Source organism: Anneissia japonica, unplaced genomic scaffold, assembly GCF_011630105.1.
Source record: "Anneissia japonica isolate Jap-2015-1 unplaced genomic scaffold, ASM1163010v1 scaffold288075_len254835_cov185, whole genome shotgun sequence".
In the NCBI taxonomy this organism is placed as follows: Eukaryota; Metazoa; Echinodermata; class Crinoidea; order Comatulida; family Comatulidae; genus Anneissia; species Anneissia japonica.
The window spans coordinates 59,875-81,186 of NW_022711128.1; the positions used below are offsets into that span (position 1 = coordinate 59,875).

The window sequence follows — 21,312 nt, forward strand, 5'->3', positions numbered from 1 at the left end:
TATAATCATTCCATCTTTATTTTTCAAGGATTTTTTTTTTGTTTTCTTCACTTAAGTACAGATACTGTATTGCACATGGCTACAAAATAATACACCAGAAAAAAGAGACAAGTGTTTTTATACAGTACAATGCAAAGAAGAAGTCAGTAACTGCGATATGAACAGCGCAGCACCCCAGATATAACTACCACAATAACTTAAATTGTAGAGTATGATATATATATATAAACACAACATTTCTATCCCCCTTCAAACCAAACTAGAATATTCTTACATTATTGTACAATGCAAAGAAGAAGTCAGTAACTGCGATATGAACAGTGCAGCACCCCAGATATAACTACCACAATAACTTAAATTATAGAGCATGATATACATATAAACACAACATTTCTATCCCCCTTCAAACCAAACTAGAATATTCTTACATTATTGTCAATGAATACGAATACCATGAATATATCACAAAAAATATCATACATGCTCACAGGTCGAGGAAAACCAAAATAGAATATCTTTCCCTATTTAATATGAATATACAGTATAACAATAAATCATTGTTTATTGATCAATGTTTTGTACATTACTGTTACAACATGTGAATTACTTGTACCAGACATTTAAATTTTTATAGTTTATATGTTGGTCTTAAATAGTCTACAATACCAACGAAAATGCCATAATATGCTTTACAGGCACATATGCAGTGGGATGCAATCAAATAAAAAAAAAAAGGTTATATAAAATTTGTTATTTTTTGTATAGATAGTCATATTATTATATACTTTTCGTGGATTATGAGGGTGAAACTGACTGAAGTGTTTGGAACCCCAATCCCTGACCCCATTGGGAAATCTAGGTAACCTCCATACCCATTTAGTCAATTTTTGCACATCCCACCAACTCCCCCCACACCAATACAGTAGTTATTCGGGATACGGCACTGCTTTATTAAATTATTACCCCCGGTCACTGGATCAAATACCTACAGAACACATACTTAGCTCCATGGAGAGAATTCTATTATGCTGTAAATAGTTATCAGTCCATTGCCACGGAAAATCCTGTCCAGACTATCAAATTCTATTTGATCATGATGACATCACATCATGACCATATATAGGCACATCATGACTAAATATGGACGTATAGCAGTCTGAACAGAGCTTAAGTCTACCAGGTATCAAATTAGAATTCGGAAACTTGACCAAGGTGCCCTGTCTAATAAGGACACACACAAGTGACTGGCCTAAGCAGTGGCGTATCTAGGGGGTGCACACACCCCTCCAATAAATTCTCGCCCCCACCCCCCAAATAAAAATCACGCTCAAGTAATTAAAAATCACCTAAAATTACCTTATTATACAAGACAGAGTCCCTCACCTAATCATCGAGGCCTCCCCCGTGACCTTTGCGCTCCCCCACTTTAACACTCCTAGATATGCCACTGGGCCTAAGACGAGCATTTAATATAATTTTATCACTAACTATAATATTGACAATGATGATGATGATGATGATAATACTATATAAATTATGTGACCATAAACATTAAGATACAATCATAGTGATAGATATATAGCAAAATGATCATTATTATAATAATTAACAATTTCTACATTATTCATACTATAAAGGTTCTGTGGAATACGTTTAAGTACCAATGAAATCTTTTAAATAAGGAATGATTGTTGTATTGGTAAAAAATATAAGATTGTTGAATACTTTATACAGTAACTATCTTAAATATTAAAAAAAAAAATAAATATAAGTAGCACTAATGTATGTTAAATAGTACAATCGTTTAATAGTGACCATTACACTTGGAATTGTTTAGGCAATGGAAAACAATAATAAACCACACTCTAGTGACATTAGCATGAACATTATTAATACATGACAGATTTTTATTATGGGAAAAGGTAAACCAACAGCACCAGTGGTGCAAAATAATATTTTACAAATGGAAGATATAGTTGCGAGATAGCAGAAAATGCCTGCTAACTTTAATAATAAGATTTAAGATATTAATATAAACATTATAGATGTGTGAGTTACCCCAATAGTACAGTTTATACTCATTGCCAAGTTTAAAGTCACACAAATTAAGATTTGGAAGTAAATAAAACAATCACTACATTTCATTAATAAGTTAGCATAATAAATACATTTTAACAATAACAATACATTTACATATTCATTTGTTTGAAACAAGAAAAAGTACACCATTATATATGGGAATGTTAAAGAATAGCTTAATTAATACAACTTAATGAAAGATTTAGAAATGAAGAAAAAGAAAGACCATGATTGACATAAATATATTGAATTAATTATATATATTATATTTTATATAATATTCAAAGTTTATTGCAAAATAGCTGAAAGCACTAATAAATAACAATTTCTTTTAATTTTTGCTTTTATTTTAAGCATGAGAAAAAAAGTATTTTAATTTCTTTAAAAATTGAGAATATAATGCTGATTAAATGTACTGTATACATAAATTTATAAACTGACTGAAATAATTTCACTCTGATACAGTACATATTTGAACAACAATACATTAATAAGTACAATATAAAATTACAACTAAATTATATTACATAACCTGGGTATTGAGGTGGTATCAAAATAAATGGAAGTCACAAAATATAAAAACCAATTTTAAATTAATGGGGACAAACTAAATAAACTGCTCCATAGAGAAACTTGATATAACTAGGCCTACTTGTTGAATAAACTTTCTGCGGAACTAAAGTATTCCTTGGTTTGGAATTGGAACCCTGCAAACGATGATTTTACACAGGAAAAGCTTCTTAATTATCAATCTGTGGCAGCAAAGTTTGTGGAAAAGTGAATAGGCCTATATTCTTCGAACTTGGGTATTTACTCATGGTGCCACACACAAATGTTTTCCAGTCAAGTCAATGTGAGAAGGTATACAGTAGGATGGCAGAGCATCATTATGATGCAGTCTGCGCAAATGGGTTTCCAGTACAATCTGTCCTCAGACTCGGTAAATAGCCATTGCACCCTCGTTCAAGTCTTCTGCGGCCCAACTCTACCACGACTAGCACCAACACACCAATATAACCATTATCGCTTTAAAACACTGTTGCACTGGTGTTCCATCATTGCTTCGTTCGAAGATTCAATAGTTTAAAGTACCTCAGATCATGGAATGTGAGTTGTTGCACTTTGTCATAGAGTACATTTCTATCTTATATCTTGCACATAAAAATAAATTATACTTGAAAATCCATACTCATTTCTGTTTACTCATTTCTGTAGACTTCAAAGTACAGTCTCCTTTCAGTTAGACTTCAAAATACAGACTCCTTTCTGTTAGACTTCACAATACAGACTCATCTTTAAGCTCAGTAGCTGACTGGCTCACTACTATATATATCAAGATTTTAAGTATGTTTATCTTTTTATCTGTTATATGGACATCTGGAATATAGGCAATGTTTTGTGAATCTTAGAAGGCATCGCGAATGTTTGTAAAATGTCTGACTGCTAGATCTGCTGGAAGATTAAAATTTATCTCGCTCAATTTGTCCAAAAGCTGAAGAGCGCCATCAAAATCTGAAAAAAAGAACATAATTTTTGATTTAGCAAATGTTTATATTAACTATGAATATATATGTACCAAAGAATTCTTAAGGAAATACTCCCACACCAATGACAGTATAACAACAAAAAAACTGTTTGAATCAGTCACTGACGATACACCTTTAAAGCATGGCGCCTTCTTTTTAGAAGGGAGATAATTATCATTGAACAATAAAATAGGCTGTAAAAGAATTCAAATAATTTCTTACTTGTCTTCACAATATAACTCCAGGAGTAATAGTAATGATCAATAATGGACAAAGTCCGACATATCAATCGACACCAGCTTGTGAGTTTTTGTTCACTGTGAAAGAGACATCATTGTGTAAATTAGACTTTGCAAGGAAATGCATTGGCCCTACCATGGAGGAAATATATTAAGGAGTACCATCAACCTTATCGCTTATCTTTAATCCAATTAAACAGTCAGCCAGTGGCTATTAAATTGCACTACGACCGCCCGCGTAGCTTATCGCAACACTAATCTCTTTAAACGCACAGCTCCTCGCCACCCAAGTGTGAACACCTATAGACGCTCTAGCGTTAGTGGAGTACGTAAAATACAAGCGCAGCTCATTACTCATGCGCAGCTCATTTTCCATGGTTCGTTGTATGCGTGTTTGGTGTATTTGGATAGAGCTTTTTTCGGGAAGAAAATCCACACTTTGAACGTAAAAATCAGTTTAAAATAACCGTTTCTTTTATCAATTGTAAGTTTTGGCTTATTTTCATTGTAAGAAGGAAAGTGATGTAAATAAATTAAGTTTGTAAAGAGTCCCGGTTGTCACCAGTTAATGAAATTTAGTTTTATGGAAAGTAGAAAGCTGCATCTTTCATTTGGTACACGAGTTAACTGTGTCCGATCATGTCCGCTCAAGATACCCCAGCCCCAGCCTAGTTTTGCCGACAGAGTCAGGCAAACATTTATTTATTTATTTACTGATTTTGCTATCATTTTTCATATTTGAAATAATTCTTTTTACTTCACTTTATAGGATGAAAAACAACCACACCATTTGAGGTGACCTGATGATGATGAATGAAGATGATGGCAATCAACAAATTGCATCTTCAAATAAAGAACAGATCATGTGTGACATGCCAATTTCTTTCAAACCAATTGGCTAAAAAGACCTAGAACAAATTAAAATTGTACCTGAGCCTCCTTCAAGGCTCTCATGCATAAATACCTTGCAAGTTTCTGTCAGAAACTGTCAAACCACCCTGATAGTTTATCCCCTTCCCTCATTGGACAAACCCTTATACCACCACTGGCTATAATCAATATTTCATAGTAAGGATCTTTATGGAATACTTAATAAGGTGTATAGATATTCATCAAAAGATAATGAATATAACAAGACATGTACAAATAATAATTATCAATCATAATTAGAAAATTCACACAAGAACTTACTTCAGTGCTTTGCAGACAAAGGCCTTGAACTGCGAGTCGACACTCCTTTTCAGAGGGTCGTGGGTGGTATGGATCAAGTCGATGGCAGCTAAGAGGGTTTGCTTTGACGTTATGGCTGTGCCGCCGACAATGTCCAGATCAAACGCTTGTGACAGCTTCCTGGCTGGAGAACTTGTGTACAGTTTTCCATTCTAGGAAACAATGGCATATTAGTACTGTTTAATTTTGCTGTACATAATGTAAAGAACAGTTTTATGTATATCAGTATGTGTACATATGAAGCTTGCCATTTCAAAATCAGGATTAGTGACCAAAAAAGAAAAATATATTCTTATTCTCCACATTATAAGTTAATGATGGGTCATTTACTGGAATCGACTTAAAGATAGGAGTAAAATTATTACGGCTTCTCTGTATCAAAGTTTAAATTACTGCCACATTCTTGAGCTAATTATTTTGGATTGGATTGGATTTATTTGGTGTAAACATCAATGACAACCCACGAAAGTCTGAAGAAGACTTATTTCCAGTGGGGTTCTTCTGGTGGTGATTGAGCAGTAAACCGGGAGACAATCCCCTACTCTTTTCCGAATAGTGTAGCGTTCTTTAATGTGCACACGACCATAATGCACACAGGACCAACGGCTTAAACGTCCCATCCGAAAGATGGTGCACTATCGTAACTTGCATTTTAGCCCTCCAGCCCTCCGGAATAGAACCGGGAACCGAGAGATCTCCACGGTTCAGCGCACACACAGTGGCTCCCACCATTTTAGCCGACTGAGCTAAGCTGCTCTCTCTGTTTAACAATTAGTGACAGTATGCTAGATTTGGGATGCCAAGCCTCTTATATAAACTGATTATTATAAGAATATTCACCAATAATCAGATCCTTGTATTACTTACTTTAATATCATAATACTTCAAGAAGACATCCCATATGTGTATCCTTTTAGGAGTTGGTGTTGTCCTGGGCATCAGGCAGGTTGTGAGAGGGGTCATAAGGGCTTGACTTGTGGTGTGCTTCATCAGGCCATGCTCAAAAAGATCCCGCAGCACAGGGGCTAGCTCTTTACGCACTGCAATCGTGATCTCATCCAGACTCCTGCTTGTAATTGGACTCTGAAACAGACACAAGAGCTTTCATGTCAGCTCCTACCTATGTACCATTATACAGTATATAACTTTCGAGTACTAGTCCACACATCAAGAGCCGTGAGCATCTTGTTTGATGGATACCGGCGCTATACAAATTTACACTATTATTATTATTATATTTATTATCATTTATACAGCATTCTAACTTTAATGTTGCTGTATATTTTGAATACTTACATCTGATGCATCACTACTGTAATCTATGTGTTCTAGTGGTTCTTCTTTATGTCTTTCTACCAGCTCTATCACATGATTCACAGCTCTGTCCAACTTCTTCAACATATCACTAAAAATAAGAATGTAAAAAAATACATTTTAAAATCAAGAGATTCTCAAGATGTCAAAAAAAAAATGGATCCCCTTTATCAATAGAAAAAAAATAACAAATTATGTTCAGTATAAAGTTTTCTTTACTGGAAGTATTAATAATAATAATAAATAATAAATGCATTCTTATATAGCGCATATCACTATCTATGCACTCCACATTATTAACCCTGGTCATCGGAATTAATGCCTGTAGAACATACTCCACAACTGCCGCTGCTGAGCCAGCGCATAACTGACAAAATGCCGAACCAAGTACGCACCCGGGTGGAGAGAGACAATGTGGATAAAGTGTCTTGCCTATAGGACACAAGCCAATGGACAGCGTAGCGTTTAAACTCAATGTTGAGAGAGCAAATCACTATCGCATGCGCTAATAAAATAAACTCAAAAGATGGCAGATGTATTATTATAAATCTCTGTCCACACTATCAAATTTTCTTTGACAAAAAATTGTTATATGCCCATATATAGTCATGATGTGCCTATATATGGTCAGAATGTGATGTCATCATGACCATATTTAGGCATGTCACATGTTTTTATCAAATAAAATTTGATAGTCTGGACAGAACTTAACACAATAATAAAAAATATTACTGTAAACCAAGGCATACAATCAAAGGCATACAATCTTGTGTCATACATATTACAATCAAAGGCATACAATCTTGTGTCATACATATTATGACAATCATCAAAATCTTCTTCAGTTTTAGATAAATATCTTTTTTCTTTTTTTTTTTTTTAATTATTTATTTAGGCACACAATACATGTGCAAAGGATTGTCAATAGCGAATATATCACTGTCCTACTTGTAGGTGGCAATCCCTTACACAAGACAAACATACATGCAAAATGCTTTACACAAACTAAATCTCAATATGAGATTTAGGGAGTGGAGTTGTTTTGGCCGTGAGAAAAAATCCTGCAACATTGACAAGAATTGAACCCAGGACCCTAGGATTGGAAGGCAAGCATCTTAACCACCAAGCTATTCAACACCAATTTCTAGATACAGTACTTTCTTTGAAAAACAGATAACACAAATAAAAATAATTTAACAAACAATATGGATAATTAACAAAAAATTACACTATTATTCAAAAACTATTTACCTGCACACAGGTTTCATTGTAATACTTATGTCAGAGAATATTCCATGCCATAGTAAATTTTAATGTGAAAGCTAAATCCATGTTTACTTTGAACTTGCTTTGATTAATTCCAACGACGACCAGGTGTAAGAGCAACAAATGAACACGACTCAATATCACTGTTTGTTTTGCTTGAATATCATCAACAAATCTTGTGTTATTGCTTGCTGTACGCTAACTACTGTGTTACTATTGTTGTATCATTAACAAGAAAGTCACAACTCTTAGAATGTCCTTCATCGCGGTAAACTCACAAGCGTATCTGATCAATTTACAAGCTTTTGCGATGTAATCGAACAATATGGTTTATCTTTCCAAAAATACATAATGCAATTTAAGGTTGGATAGATATCCCATGACCTTTTCCAATAGATTCTCCAGCTGTTACATACTAATTAGCATAATGCTGCCAGATGGATTGAAGGATGGATGTCATATGCAACCTCTCATTATCCATTAGAATAACAATGACTCATTACCATGTAAAATCAACATCCCAACATAGATATAAAAATTAACAATTTATGGGTGACTTCCAACTTTTAATTTATGAGAGGATGAACTACAGAAATTACAATTATTATTTCTTATTATCACTAATATTTTTATACAACTAGTTCTTTTCCTGCTATTATTAATAATTGAAAGAAAATAAATTTATTCTTACTTTAATTAAACTGTTTCCCCCCCCCCTTTTTTTTTTTAAAGATTTGGCATGAATGGCCAACATTATAGGGATCAACAATGTTGTGAGATAGCTCTCCCCCACTTAATCATAGAGCCCCCAATTTACATTCTTCCTCCGCCACCCAATCCGCCCCACCATTTACAAGACTTCCAGATATGCCACTGCAACTAATCATATATATAATTCATTCATTTATAATTTTAAAAGTTCATTTTTGTTTTCCTATTCCTACACATCAATATAATAACTTACTAATAATCAATATTTCTTTCTTTCTTTGGAAGTCTCTCTTTCATTTTTGAGGTGCCACAGCCAAGCTGATGGATTGCAAGGTATTGCAAAACACGTAACATCTTCTTGGCAGCTGATAAATTGGAATCGGTTACCCTCTGAAAATGATCAACATTATAATGAAGAATAAACAGTTATACAACATTAATAGCAGCAAAAATGAGAAGTATGCCTCGTGCTAAGCACCGCGCTTATGATATTGTTGCCATGGGCCCACTAAAAGGGACAGCGATCTATAGAGAAACATGACTTAGTGTGCTCTGTCAATGTATTGTGCAAAGAGATATTGCAACACAACTGGAATACTCTCCAGAAAATGTAAAATAAAATACAGACCCAATGATCAGGAGTAATATTATCAACAGTACATTTTATCCCTTGACAAAAAGCACAGCATAAAGTAGTACATTATAGTTAGTTTTTGAAATCTCATGTTAGTCAAAACCTGTTACTTGTTTTAGATAAAAGATTTAAATAGTACATAAAAATAGATAAATGTTAAATATGTTCCCACCTGATGCTCTTTCTCTGTCATTGGAGTAGACTTTTCAGGTGATGGTGGATGAGTACAACAAGGTGTTTCAGAGTTGGTTTCTGATGTGCTTTGTTCATCAAGTGGCAGCAAATGCTAAAAAATTAATACAAGTAGGATTGAGCATTGAATTTTCTTAAAGCTAGGGTTATTTCATGAGCATGACTTTCTCATGATGAATCGAGTGGCCGAGTGGTAAGACAGGGGCGCTGTGCCAGCAGTCTTAACATCGGCGCTGGTTCCACATCTGACTCGTGTGCACTTTAAAGAACCCATTGCATCTTTCGGAAGAGTAGGCGTTTACCCCGACGTTATGGTTCATTTCAGCTCCTGTCGTTGTGGAATGATGTGAACATGTATCTACCATGAAGCGCCTCTTTACGGCTGTTAGGTAGTCACAGACCACGCCCATATGCAATTCAGCACAATGACGCTGCAAGATATGGGTTATTCTCCTACCTTTACCTATATAGATAATTCTCTATATCACTGCTTGTACAGTAAATTCTTGTTTGTACTTTATTTTCCATTGACTTATCTTATGTTACGTGTTTCCGATTGATCTTTATTTTTTTTTTGCATGTATTGATTTATTTGTTGTTAGTAATATTACATGATTTCATGTTATTCTGATCTCACAAGTTGATTGGCCAAGCGGTTAAGGCAGGGGGGGCCACAAACAGCCATAATATCGGCGCAAATTTGAGTGGGAGGCTCCTTTATGGTTCTGGTGGTAGAACAAGTCTTCTCAGATAAGGACAAACCGTAGGCCCAGTGTACACAATGGATCGTGTATCCTATAAAGAACCAAGTACATCATTCAAGACGAGTAGGGGATACCCCAGTTTACTGGTATATACAGCCCCAGTGATGGACAGCAAGAGTTGCCGGTACTGGTTTACTGGGTGGCACAGACACTAAAGGCCAACTCAGACAGCGTCGGCCGACGCAGCCCGACCCGATTAATCGTCGGGGACAGTCTTAAGCCGTCGTGAGAAATATAAAACACGTTTAATATTCTACTACGCGACTGCCCCCGACGCACACAATCGCGCCTGCGTTCAACTCACACAGACCCGACGCGACAACAAATCGCGTCGAGCTGAGTCGACCGACGCTGTCTGAGTTGGCCATAAAGGACATGACGGGTGATGGAAGTCACTGAAAAAGCTACTAGTCCCCACATCAAATGCCTTGAGTATCTTGTTTACTACTATAATTATCATTTTGCAATACAGGCAAATACCATTTTCTTCTATTAAGTCATGCTTGAAGCATTGTTTATTCAATGAGTACTATATTTCAATATAAGTATCTATTGTATAAATCTTTATCACACCTTCTTTGTTGCATTAGTACAGCTGGTGTGATGCAAAACATAATAATATAATTCAGCAATAAATTAATAATTATTAATTATTCAACCATATTTCCTGAGGGTAACCACTTGCAGCATTGCTGGTATGACTTGTTCAACACCACATAAAAAGAGCTCATCCCAGACTCTGCATTATGCTGGTACAGTTACTATAGAATGAAAAATGCTAAATTCTAAAAAACTATTTCATTCTGATTATCAAAGAGGTTATGTGTTCCCAGCTATTTGTCTGTTTGTATGCATGTTTGTTAGCAGGGAAACCAATTTGAATGGATAATCATCAAATTTAGAGGAATGGTACATATGGGTCTATGGAAGAGGTTATTGCATTTTGAGGTGAAGTCAAAGGTCAAAGAAACTTTAAAAATCACATTAATAAAGATTATGCAATAACTAATACATAAATCATCATAAAATTTAGTGGAACAGTAGATAGTGGTTTATGAAACTTAAACAGGTGATAATTTTATATTTTTCATATTAGCTTACATTTCCTTTCTGTTGAAGTTTGCAGGAGCATGCCTGGTCTCCCATTGGTCCAGGTGTTGTCACCTCCCCTTGTAAGAATGATATGAACCTCTCCAGGTCACCGATCTGTTGTTTCAATTGGCCAATCACTTGCTCCTTCACTTTGGCAGGGTTCACAATCTAATAAACAAAAACAATCAACAGACACCATAAACACTCTCAGCCCTGCCCACACCATCAAATTGTATTTGACATTGACATGCCTAAATTTGGTCATGATGACATCACATCATCACCATATATAGGCACATCATGACCATATATAGGCACATCACAACTATATATGGACATACAAGGTTTTTTTTGTCAAATAACATTTAATAGTGTGGAGAGGAATTAAAATGCGTTTTCATTTTTATTTAAGCAGTTTTTTATCTTATACTTAAGATTTTGTATGGTAGTAAAGTGTAGGACCTACCCGACCCACAGCCTGGTCAACCATTCTACGAAGATCATCGACACTGAGAGAATCCAGATCTTCAATGGGCAGTTCCAGTTTGTCACGCAGCTGGTCGATGATGACACCTTGTTTGTCCATTAATTTTCGCTGGGGAATTTCACCTGAACCCTCCTGCAAAATAAATTATTCATCATCAATGCTCTGCTATAAGGAGCCTGTTATTGTGATGCTGTAGATGTGTCAAATTTACCATAAATACTGTAGAATGTCTTTATGAAATATTAAGATTAAAGGCATTGATATAAATATTCACAAGATTAATATAATGAGCTTTTATTATAATATTATTGAGATTATTATTATAGGAATATGAATAATCATAAACAACAGTTGCATATAACATATACAGGTTTAATAATGAGAAATAATAGTTTAAGGCTATGTTCTCACACGGCAGCTAACGGTTAGCAGGATCTGGATCCTGCTAACCATTAGCTGCTGTGCATCCATGAGAGAAAATCCCGATCCGGATACCAACAATATGATGATCGAATCACTGGCCAATAAGAAACTGGAAATTGTAAAACGCGTACGTGTGATTGGTTGATGATAGAAACGATAGAAACGCGCTTGCTAACCGTTAGCGTATCCGGATACCGCTAAAATTGTTATGAATATTCATGAAGTGCATAAAACTGCTACTGACCTCATATGCAAATTCTTCCAGGTCGTCAAGCTGTTTTTTTAACTGTTTAATTAATTCCATCTGCTTTTCTCGTTGCTGCATCATCTTTTGTTCATGCTCTTTTTCACTCTGATGAGAAACAGATTAAAAACAAATAAATTAAAATAATGATTGTTATTTCACATCAAATTGTAGTGTAGATGGAATTTCCTATTGGTGTCTCTGAATGTCCATCAGTATTTGGTTGCCTAGAATGATGTCGAGAAATACACATTTAAGACTACATGAGGTATTAAAGACATTTACCATATTCTCCAACATTTGGGCATCTTGCGATGTAGATCCTCGGACATCTGGACAACCTTCAAATGCAAACTGCTCCAAATCTTTAAGAAGCAACTAGAAGAAAAATATTTAAACAATAAATACACATTTCATACATTGATTTTTCTAAATAATAAATGGCAATTAGAAAATAGAATTTTGTTTTCAGATTTTTCAGTCATTTGAAGTACTGTAGTGTAATTTAAAACCTCGTTAAATAAATTGGTATGATGTCGAAAGATTTCCATGTTTTCCATTATTATTGATGATTTTGAGGTTAATATAAGACAGCCAGAAATACGAAGACAATGGTAAGATAATCTGTTGTGATGTCATCAGAATCTGTTGTGATGTCATCAGAATCAATTGTGCTCAAACCAACTTAAGGAAAAGATGGAGATTGAACAATACAATATTGGTTGCTATTTGTTCTTTCTCTGAGCAGCTGTTAACTAGCTGATAGGCTCATTAAATTGAAGTTTCAATGCAGATGTTTGATCATTATGTTGGACTTTGTCACATGTGTAGGTACACACATTTACATGTTTTGATAAAAAACTGGTATTTAAATTACATTACAGTATATTAGTATAATCTTAGTAACTAATTATCCATTCCAGAACATATGCAAACTGCTTGTAAATGGCATTAAATGGTACATACAGTATTTATTTACACAGTGCACGCTTGACTAAACACATTACAATTTTCCTACAGATAACGACACAGTACAAATGCTATTTGAAAAGCTTATAACCACCATCATATTGTGTGTGGGTGTCTGTTATATGGATTTATTATATCCGCCAGCACTACAAGTGTACAGTAGTGGAATGTTGAGGCAGAACAAACACAGTTTTATCAAAAGCACACTAGAGTAATTATTGCACATTATGGTGAAATGCAATATAAAAGATTTTTATAGTAAATTCTCCTAAAAACATGTTTATTTAAAATACACAGTATTACTACTGTATATAGTATACTCTAAAATATATGAAGAATAATATGATAACTAAAGTATTATTCAATATTGAGTTGTGGTTATATTGATAATTATAACTCATTGTACTATTATTGTAGTTATAATTGTCATTAAAATTATACATATTTTTTAGTCTCCCTCTATTTTATAAATACTTTTAGGACCAGTGTTTTAGTGGTCTTTAGCAGCATTGGATAAGTCAGATTCTTGTTATTCAAGATCAACACTAAACTTTTGATATTGAACTATTTAGAGTGAAATTAAGAATACTGTAATATATTAAGTTCGTTTTTTTAGAAATTTTAGACACTTACTAATCATAAAATTAATATCTCTAACTTTTACCGACACTGTACTAGGTTTAAGTACTGTAAGTCTACGATATGTTTAAAACAGAAGAAATCTTGTGCTTGATAATGATGCTGGTACTGATTAACTCAAGTGAATCATGTGCACCTGTTTCACTAGGTTTCCATGGTTATTAAAAATACATACTGTAAGGATTTATTTTTGTTCTGGTTCCAGAAATTTGCAGAAAGGGGTCAAATAGGTCTGAAAGGGTCTTAGAGTAAAAAGATTTTAAGTTTTAGGATGATAAAAATTATGCTTTTACATCAACAATATTAGGAACAGCAATTTGCAAAATAATATCTTTAGTATGATGACAGAAGGGTACATGTTTGGGTTCAATGGGGACAGAGGGCCGTCTGACCTCCATCAGTGGCATCGCCACTAACATAAAGACTCAGATTTTGTTCTGGAGCAGAGAGATAAAACAAAACAATAACCATTGCCAATTATAATTATTTTTTAATCAAAAAAATGAAAGGAAACATAACATGCATATTTTTTTTTTAAATACCTCTTTTTCTTCTATAGGAGCATGAACAATTTGTTTGAGTCTGAACTGGACTTGTGCAAAATGAGTTGTGAGTGCCAGTAGAGATGAGTTTAGTTGCTCCTGTTCCTGCTCAAGATGTTCCAATTGGTCCTGCATCGCTACTGGGCTGTCAAAGACAAAAGACATTCCTAAATTTAAATCTACATTCATAATATGTGGCAAAAATTTTTTTTTAAAAATAATACAAAGGGTAAACAGTACAATGAGAATAAAATGGTAAAAGAATCCTTTAATCGGACATTTCGTTATAAAGTTACAGGAGTTTAAACATACAGCTGTTTAAAAAACAATATCTGAGAAATCAGCCTTCAAAATTTATGATTTCAGGCCTTTCTCAGGCAGAAACCATCAACTTATACACATCTAGATGTGTATAAGAGACAGGCTATAAGGAGCCTGTTATTATTATTTTTATCATTATTATTATTATTATTATTAGGAGCCGCACGTCCTTCAGGCGACAGTGGACTTTCCGCTTTTGTGACTCCTGAGACGTCATGCCAAACGAATAAAATAAAATAAAATTGATTATTATTATTATTATTATTATTATTATTATCACTATTATTATTATTATCATCTCCATCAAGGGTTAGTTTAGTACAATAAAATAGATTTCAAAAATGTTGACATGTCAGTATGTTTTGGCCATTATCTCCAAAACAGGATTTGCGACGAGTTACTGGTTTGGCTTGTTTGGCTTGTCTTTGCCACATATTTAGTCTTTGAAAATTTAGGAAACTTTTGTCCACTTAACTTTAGATCACTAAGTCCTACTAAAGTAAACTAGAGGGAAAATTAACAAAATTTGTCAGTTCGAGCTGCTGGAGTAACCAGGACTGTATTCATTTGGCCAATTAAAAGAAAAATGCTAATGTAAAAGGCCAAATATACAGTAAATGTATACAGTTGAACTTGCCTATTAAAGTTAAATCTAAAATAACATTGAAAAATTGTTTAAACTTCCAGATTTGACTTACAGATCATTTATAAATGGAATGAAAACAACAATTTGAGATGTTAAATAAGATCGACTTAGAAATTATTTGAGTTAGGCAAACTCGACTTAGGCCTTTTTATTAATGTTTACATGTGTGCTAGTGTTATGGTTTTCTACTGGTCTGGTCCCACAATCCTATTCAATTTAAATTACGGTTTAATCAATTAGTAATCAGTTTCAATCAGCTACAGTAGAGGGTCTACAGTCTCCCATTAAATCTATTTTAAAAAAATCTATTTTTTTAAAATATAGGTAGGCCAAGCCACACGTTAGACAGACATGTTGAAAGGGAATACCTGTTCAAAAGGTAAGAATGTGAGTCACGACTGACAGGTCAGTGTGAATGGAGGAGCTTGGACAATAGGAGAGTGAATTTAAATTGAACAATAAGCAAAGAAATCAGCAGACTTAATATGTAGGCAAGGATAATTCATAGTACTGTTGGCTACACTTTTGTTGTGACCAAGGGAAAACGGGTTACTTATATTGGCAGCAAGTGCCGGCTTGTAAATAGTGGTTGGGTCCATGCCTATTTCTCTTCCCATTCCCAAATTACCATGCCGCTTTGTAATGAAATGTTAATTATTATATTTTATTATTTCAAAGTACTATTAATATTATAAGGCACCTATGACTATCAAAGGAAGCTTCAAAACCATTGAGGCATTAACCTCTATGTATGCATTCATATTATTGCCAAACTGATAACGTAACACTAACAGCGTCCTATCCTGATGAAACTCCTGGGTGGAGATAAACAAAATTATACTACTTTGCCACATACAAACAAAATCTACAGCTAATCTATTATTTTTGTCCATAGAATGGTTACAATATTCTAGGTTAATAAAAATAAATTTTGTAAGAACTTACTGAAACTATATCATCCACCTACGGAAATATAATTCAGTAACAATATACACAGCATTGGCCCTGCTACGCCATTGGCCTACAGTACGCTTATGTTGTTTATATACAATGTAATTGTTTTGGTTGCAAAGAATGCATTCAAATGGATTTGAAATCTCCAGTTTAAACATTAAAAACCTGTGAAATAACAGGTATACAGTAAGTTCAGGAAAAAAATAGTATTGAATTTGAATGCTAGGCCTACTGCTTATATTATCTGAACTATTAATATAATTAATAAAATGGACTGAAATATTGTTTCTTTTTTGTTTTTCGTTTCCCTTAAATTCAATATTTGAATTATGAATGCACAGCTAATGAAGAAACAAAAAAAAAAAAAAAAAGCTTTTATCACAACACATTTTACCACCTCACCTTAGAACTAATCCATTCGGAGGAGTGTCTGGCCGACTTTTTCGGCTATGGCATAGCATACAAGACATGGTAATTTTCTTTGATAAATAACAGTTTCAATAACTTGCAAAAAGTACCGCGAAAGACCCTTGTTTGTTGTAAAGGTCAACCGTGAAGTTATACACAATGATAATTCTAGCTGAGAATTAATTGATTTCACATTAATATACGGTAGTATAAAAAACAGATTTAACAAGACACTCCATGGACTTGGGTAACAGTTACTTGAAAATAATGCATCCCTATCTGATGCGACAGATATTCTGTACTATTCTTTATTATTCGTAAAAATGTTACTGTAGTCATAAATATAGTATGAATTGAAACACTGTTCAATGAAACCACTGAACTGTTTTGCAATAATGCTAGATTGAATATATCTGTTCAGTATTTTTCAAACAAATTATATTAACTGGAGCACAATGACAATATAATTTTAAGCATTTTTTTTTTTTGACTTTTTCTTTTTAAATCCACATTCTAATCTAAACAAATTATATCATTTCCATCCACCAGGTTGTAAATTCGAAAGCAAACCGTTCCAAATCAAGTCAAGTTTTTATCAAGAAAAATTCTTCCGTTGTTCATTGCAATCCACATAAATAATCAGTACTTTTCTCTGATAAGTCTTGTACTAATGTGACTCATGATGTCCATGAAAGAAAGGGTGTGTTCTTCTACCATATGCTCACATTCGGTGATTTACTACAGTATAATTCCATCCTGGATAAAATAATGTAAGATAACAAACATGATGCACAATATTTACTCTAACATAAAGTTCCATTGTTTCAGATGAAAAGATCCTTAATACAGCATCTCTGCCGAGTGTGTGGCATTATAAGTCAACATTTCTTCTTGTTTTGCTGCTTGAACTCTGAAGGACTACTGGTATTTCATACAGGTAAGCCTATTACGGTATTAAGTGTCCTACTCTAGGTAACTGCCAAGTTGGCCTCACCTCTTCCTGGATAATTACCACAATAAACATTCATCTACAAAATCAGCAATCCTTCCATCAAAATCAAAATCAAAATCAGCAATCCTTCCATTATCTTTCCCCGTAATTCCTAATTGCTCTTTACGATGTCTTAACTTCCAGGCTCTAACCTGCTCCTGAAATATTTTTTTCTTTGCTTTAATGTTAAACTGTATAATTATCCTTGCTTCTTCTAGGTTGTCATATATTGCATACACTGACTCCACAAACCATTTTAGTCTAGATTCTCCACTGTATATCCATGGTTCTCTTCTCTGAGTCTCTGATAATATATCTTGGATTCCATGTTTTTATATTATAATGCTTACTTCTTAGTACTATAGTTGCATCCTGGTTACCTTAGATTCCAGATACTATATTTCATTCTTGATGCCAGCTTCTTTATGATATCCTTGAATCAAAGTTCTTAATTGTTCTATATTTTATCCCATAGGTTTTAGGTCCTGCTTCCCAGTCTAAAGGCTGTTGTGCACTAAACATCTACCTACTACACCACCCAAGCTGGAGCTGCTCTCAGTAAACTTGTCATAAGCCTTTTGTGCAATTCTAAAATTATAATGCAATTTTATAGACCCCTTGTTTTATAGGATTAACTGTCTATCAGCCTGGATACCATATGTTGCATGATAGCAATTTCTCATACAGATAACATGCAAGCCATAGGTATGTGCGCCCTGAATCATCCATTTGCAGTGTATATTAAAAATGTGAACATCACGATCGATCTATCTATCACATGACTGTCTGCAATGCAGGTGCTTAACCACATTTGCATAAAACTTAGACAAGATGCTGAGGATCAGAATGACATATTTTCACAGGTATATCAACACATTTTCATCACCACAATTTATTGAATTCTACACTATAAATATTAACTTATTTACTGCAACTTGTTAGCTACAGAATAGTTTACTGCAATAATTAATATTGTGGAAAGCGATATGATTATTATTGATTGATTGTGAGAATGTAGTAATTAACGCATGAGTGAATAATAATTATTATGACAAATTAGAAAGCTCCACTGGATCAGATTCTCTGGTTAATGAGCAGGGCATCTGATTGATTCCAGATTCTTAAAACTATAAATAGTATTAGTAGGATTTGCATATCAAAAACAATATAGAATATGTCACATTTTCCCAGTCATCAGGGAAACCAATAAACTATACAATATGTGCTTTGGTGAACACAAAAATACATGTCACATCACACAACACTATCATCAAAAACCAGAACATCAAGGTTATCGTCCCCAAAAATACAACACGTCTGTAAAAACGGGACACATGTCTGTAAAAACAGGACACATGATTTTAACAGTAGCTCAGTCATGCCCCCACCTGAAATGCCAAAATAGTAGAAAAGGAAACCAAATATCAAATTTATTTCCATACAATGAAGTAATAAAAAAGACACACTTTAATAAAGGAAGCCATCTGAAAAACCAAATAACATGAACTGAGATAGAGTGGGGTACTAGCGATCACACATATACAATATAATTCTGATCCATACAGGACAGACCGGACATATTGCATTAGATGTTTTACCAATAAACATCAGATGATAAAGGGCGTAAATCAAAATCAACACCAGGATAAGACCAAGTCCATCACAAGGATTGATGGATGGATGGATGGATTTATTTGGTGTGAATACCAAGAATAGCCCACGAAGTCTAAGAAGACTTATTTCCAGTGGGGTCCTTCTGGTGGTAATTTTGTAGTACACAGTGAGGCAATCCCCAACACTTTTCCGAAGAGTGTCCTGCATTCTTTAACGTTCACATGGGACATTTTGCACACAAAACCAACGGCGGGGGGGCCGGGAGGGCATTTGCCCCCCCCCCCACTTTTTCCCAAGAAAATGTGTCCTAGGGGCCTATTTAATAAAATATCTTCTGAGTGAGAAATATATTACTGAAAAACATCCCCACTTTTTCCCAAGAAAATGTGTCGTATCGTATCGTATTTAATAAAATATCTTCTGATTGAGAAATATTACGAAAAACATTGCGACAAAAACTTCCGTCTCACAATGAATGAGAGTGGCTGAATATAGCGCCACCTAGCGTCCATGATTTTCTATGGATTATATTTTGTCTTACGTACACTCTGATTGGCTTGAAGTAGGGTTGATTACGTGGTCGAGTTCGAATAGTAGTTGGTCATCCAGTGAGAAGTGGATCATAACTTATGGTGATTTAAATTTGTAATCTCTGTATAAAACTTATAAATATGTTATACTCCAATTAAAGAGTTTAAATTCTACAAATAGTTTTCAATTTGGCCCTGGTCATTCCATGTTATAAGGATTAAAACTGATTTTAAACTACATTAGACATAGGCCCTATGTATGGCTGGGTGGCAGTCTTATTAAATAGCTTCGGCCTAGTCTACCGCACAGGAAAAAATGTAGGCAGCTAGCCTAGATCCTATTTAATCACTAGAGAAAACATTAGGCCTACAATATTAACGATTTTCCATTGCCAAGATAATTATGAATGAGTCTTAGTAGTAGGCAGTTTTTTGAAAAAATAGGTACTCTTGCATACTCTTTGTTTCTCGTTGTTTAATTCATTTTTTTTATTACAACATTACAAAACATATATAAAGTCATTTTGCAGGAGGATGATGCAGGCTATCAAATAACTTCATAAAAAAAATCACTGAAATTCGTCAAATATCTGTGGCTACCGACTGCTTATTTGGCCACCCCCCGCCCCACTTCCAAATTGCTTCCTACGGGCATGTAACAAGATCATAATTATTCAGGCTGAAGAATGGTGCAAAGTGTGCAGAAAAGATCTCTATTGATTATAAACATATTTTTTGTATTCACCGTGTCTAAAAAAATTTGATAGGATCAATCCACTTCACGACCTCTGCATTTTCATGTACCATAAGGTATAAAATGTTTGATGAATGATGCAAGTAAAATTTGACAAATATTCTCCTATTCAGTCTATTTTTCTTTAAACATTCAAAGTTGGTGTTTAGTTTTTAGCATTTGAATGCAAAATAAACATTTAATATTTTTACATTTTTGTCGCTAAACTATCACAGTCTGAGCTTTTGGGGACTTGGAAGCCTAAACCCCAAGCCTTCCTCTATTGGGTTACTGTATGGTCCTTTAATGATGTTTTAAATCAAATCATTTCTTCATCTTGCCTTGGTCCACCCCTCCCCTGGCTCCATTTAATCAACCCTGGTGCCACACCTGACTGTTTAACTTTTTATAGTATTAAATTGCATCTTGATACTCTCAGAGTTTTACAGATTAGATCCAATATTCAATTTAAGTTGGAAAATCAACAAAAAGCAAGTAAAGTGAACATTATGAATGGCAGTTCAAATTTTGGCAACTGACAATTCCATAGTACTCAATGTCATGGATATCAATTATTATTTTATTATGATCATTAAAACCAGCTTACTATTCTTCCGTGGTAGATACAGCTGGGCTAGCGACTGCACCAAGTGGTGCCCAACGTTCTTGAGGGGGATTATCACTCAGTTGCTCATCCATCGAATCGTCCGTCATGGTTGTCTCATCGATCATTCTACCGCTTGATCCAATTTTAGGTTTATTGC

General features: G+C 34.3%; 1 protein-coding gene across 2 annotated transcripts; it reads right to left on the minus strand.

Moving 5' to 3' along the window:
- On the minus strand, positions 1 to 21,312 carry LOC117107327 (RUN domain-containing protein 1-like). Of its 2 annotated transcripts, none has more exons than XM_033248971.1 (13): positions 21,156 to 21,312; positions 14,352 to 14,496; positions 12,487 to 12,579; positions 12,202 to 12,309; positions 11,514 to 11,666; positions 11,057 to 11,215; positions 9,172 to 9,285; positions 8,619 to 8,755; positions 6,371 to 6,479; positions 5,942 to 6,157; positions 5,036 to 5,226; positions 3,828 to 3,922; positions 1 to 3,591 (listed from the first exon to the last, which is right to left on the minus strand). In XM_033248971.1, exons 1-13 carry the CDS (start codon positions 21,278 to 21,280, stop codon positions 3,485 to 3,487), a joined length of 1,752 nt encoding a protein of 583 aa, XP_033104862.1. In that variant the 5' UTR covers positions 21,281 to 21,312; the 3' UTR covers positions 1 to 3,484. The 2 variants fall into 2 exon arrangements, with proteins under 2 accessions (XP_033104862.1, XP_033104863.1); XM_033248972.1 differs by lacking the exon at positions 21,156 to 21,312 and adding an exon at positions 16,675 to 18,240.

Coding starts and splice junctions, on each gene's coding strand:
- LOC117107327 (XM_033248971.1), bottom strand. CDS start 21,280: ATGATCGATGAGACAACCATGACGGACGATTCGATGGATGAGCAACTG. Junction 14,497..21,155: donor GTATCTACCACGGAAGAATA/GTAAGCTGGTTT, acceptor TGTCTTTGACAG/CCCAGTAGCGATGCAGGACC. Junction 12,580..14,351: donor CTCCTATAGAAGAAAAAGAG/GTATTTAAAAAA, acceptor TTTTTCTTCTAG/TTGCTTCTTAAAGATTTGGA.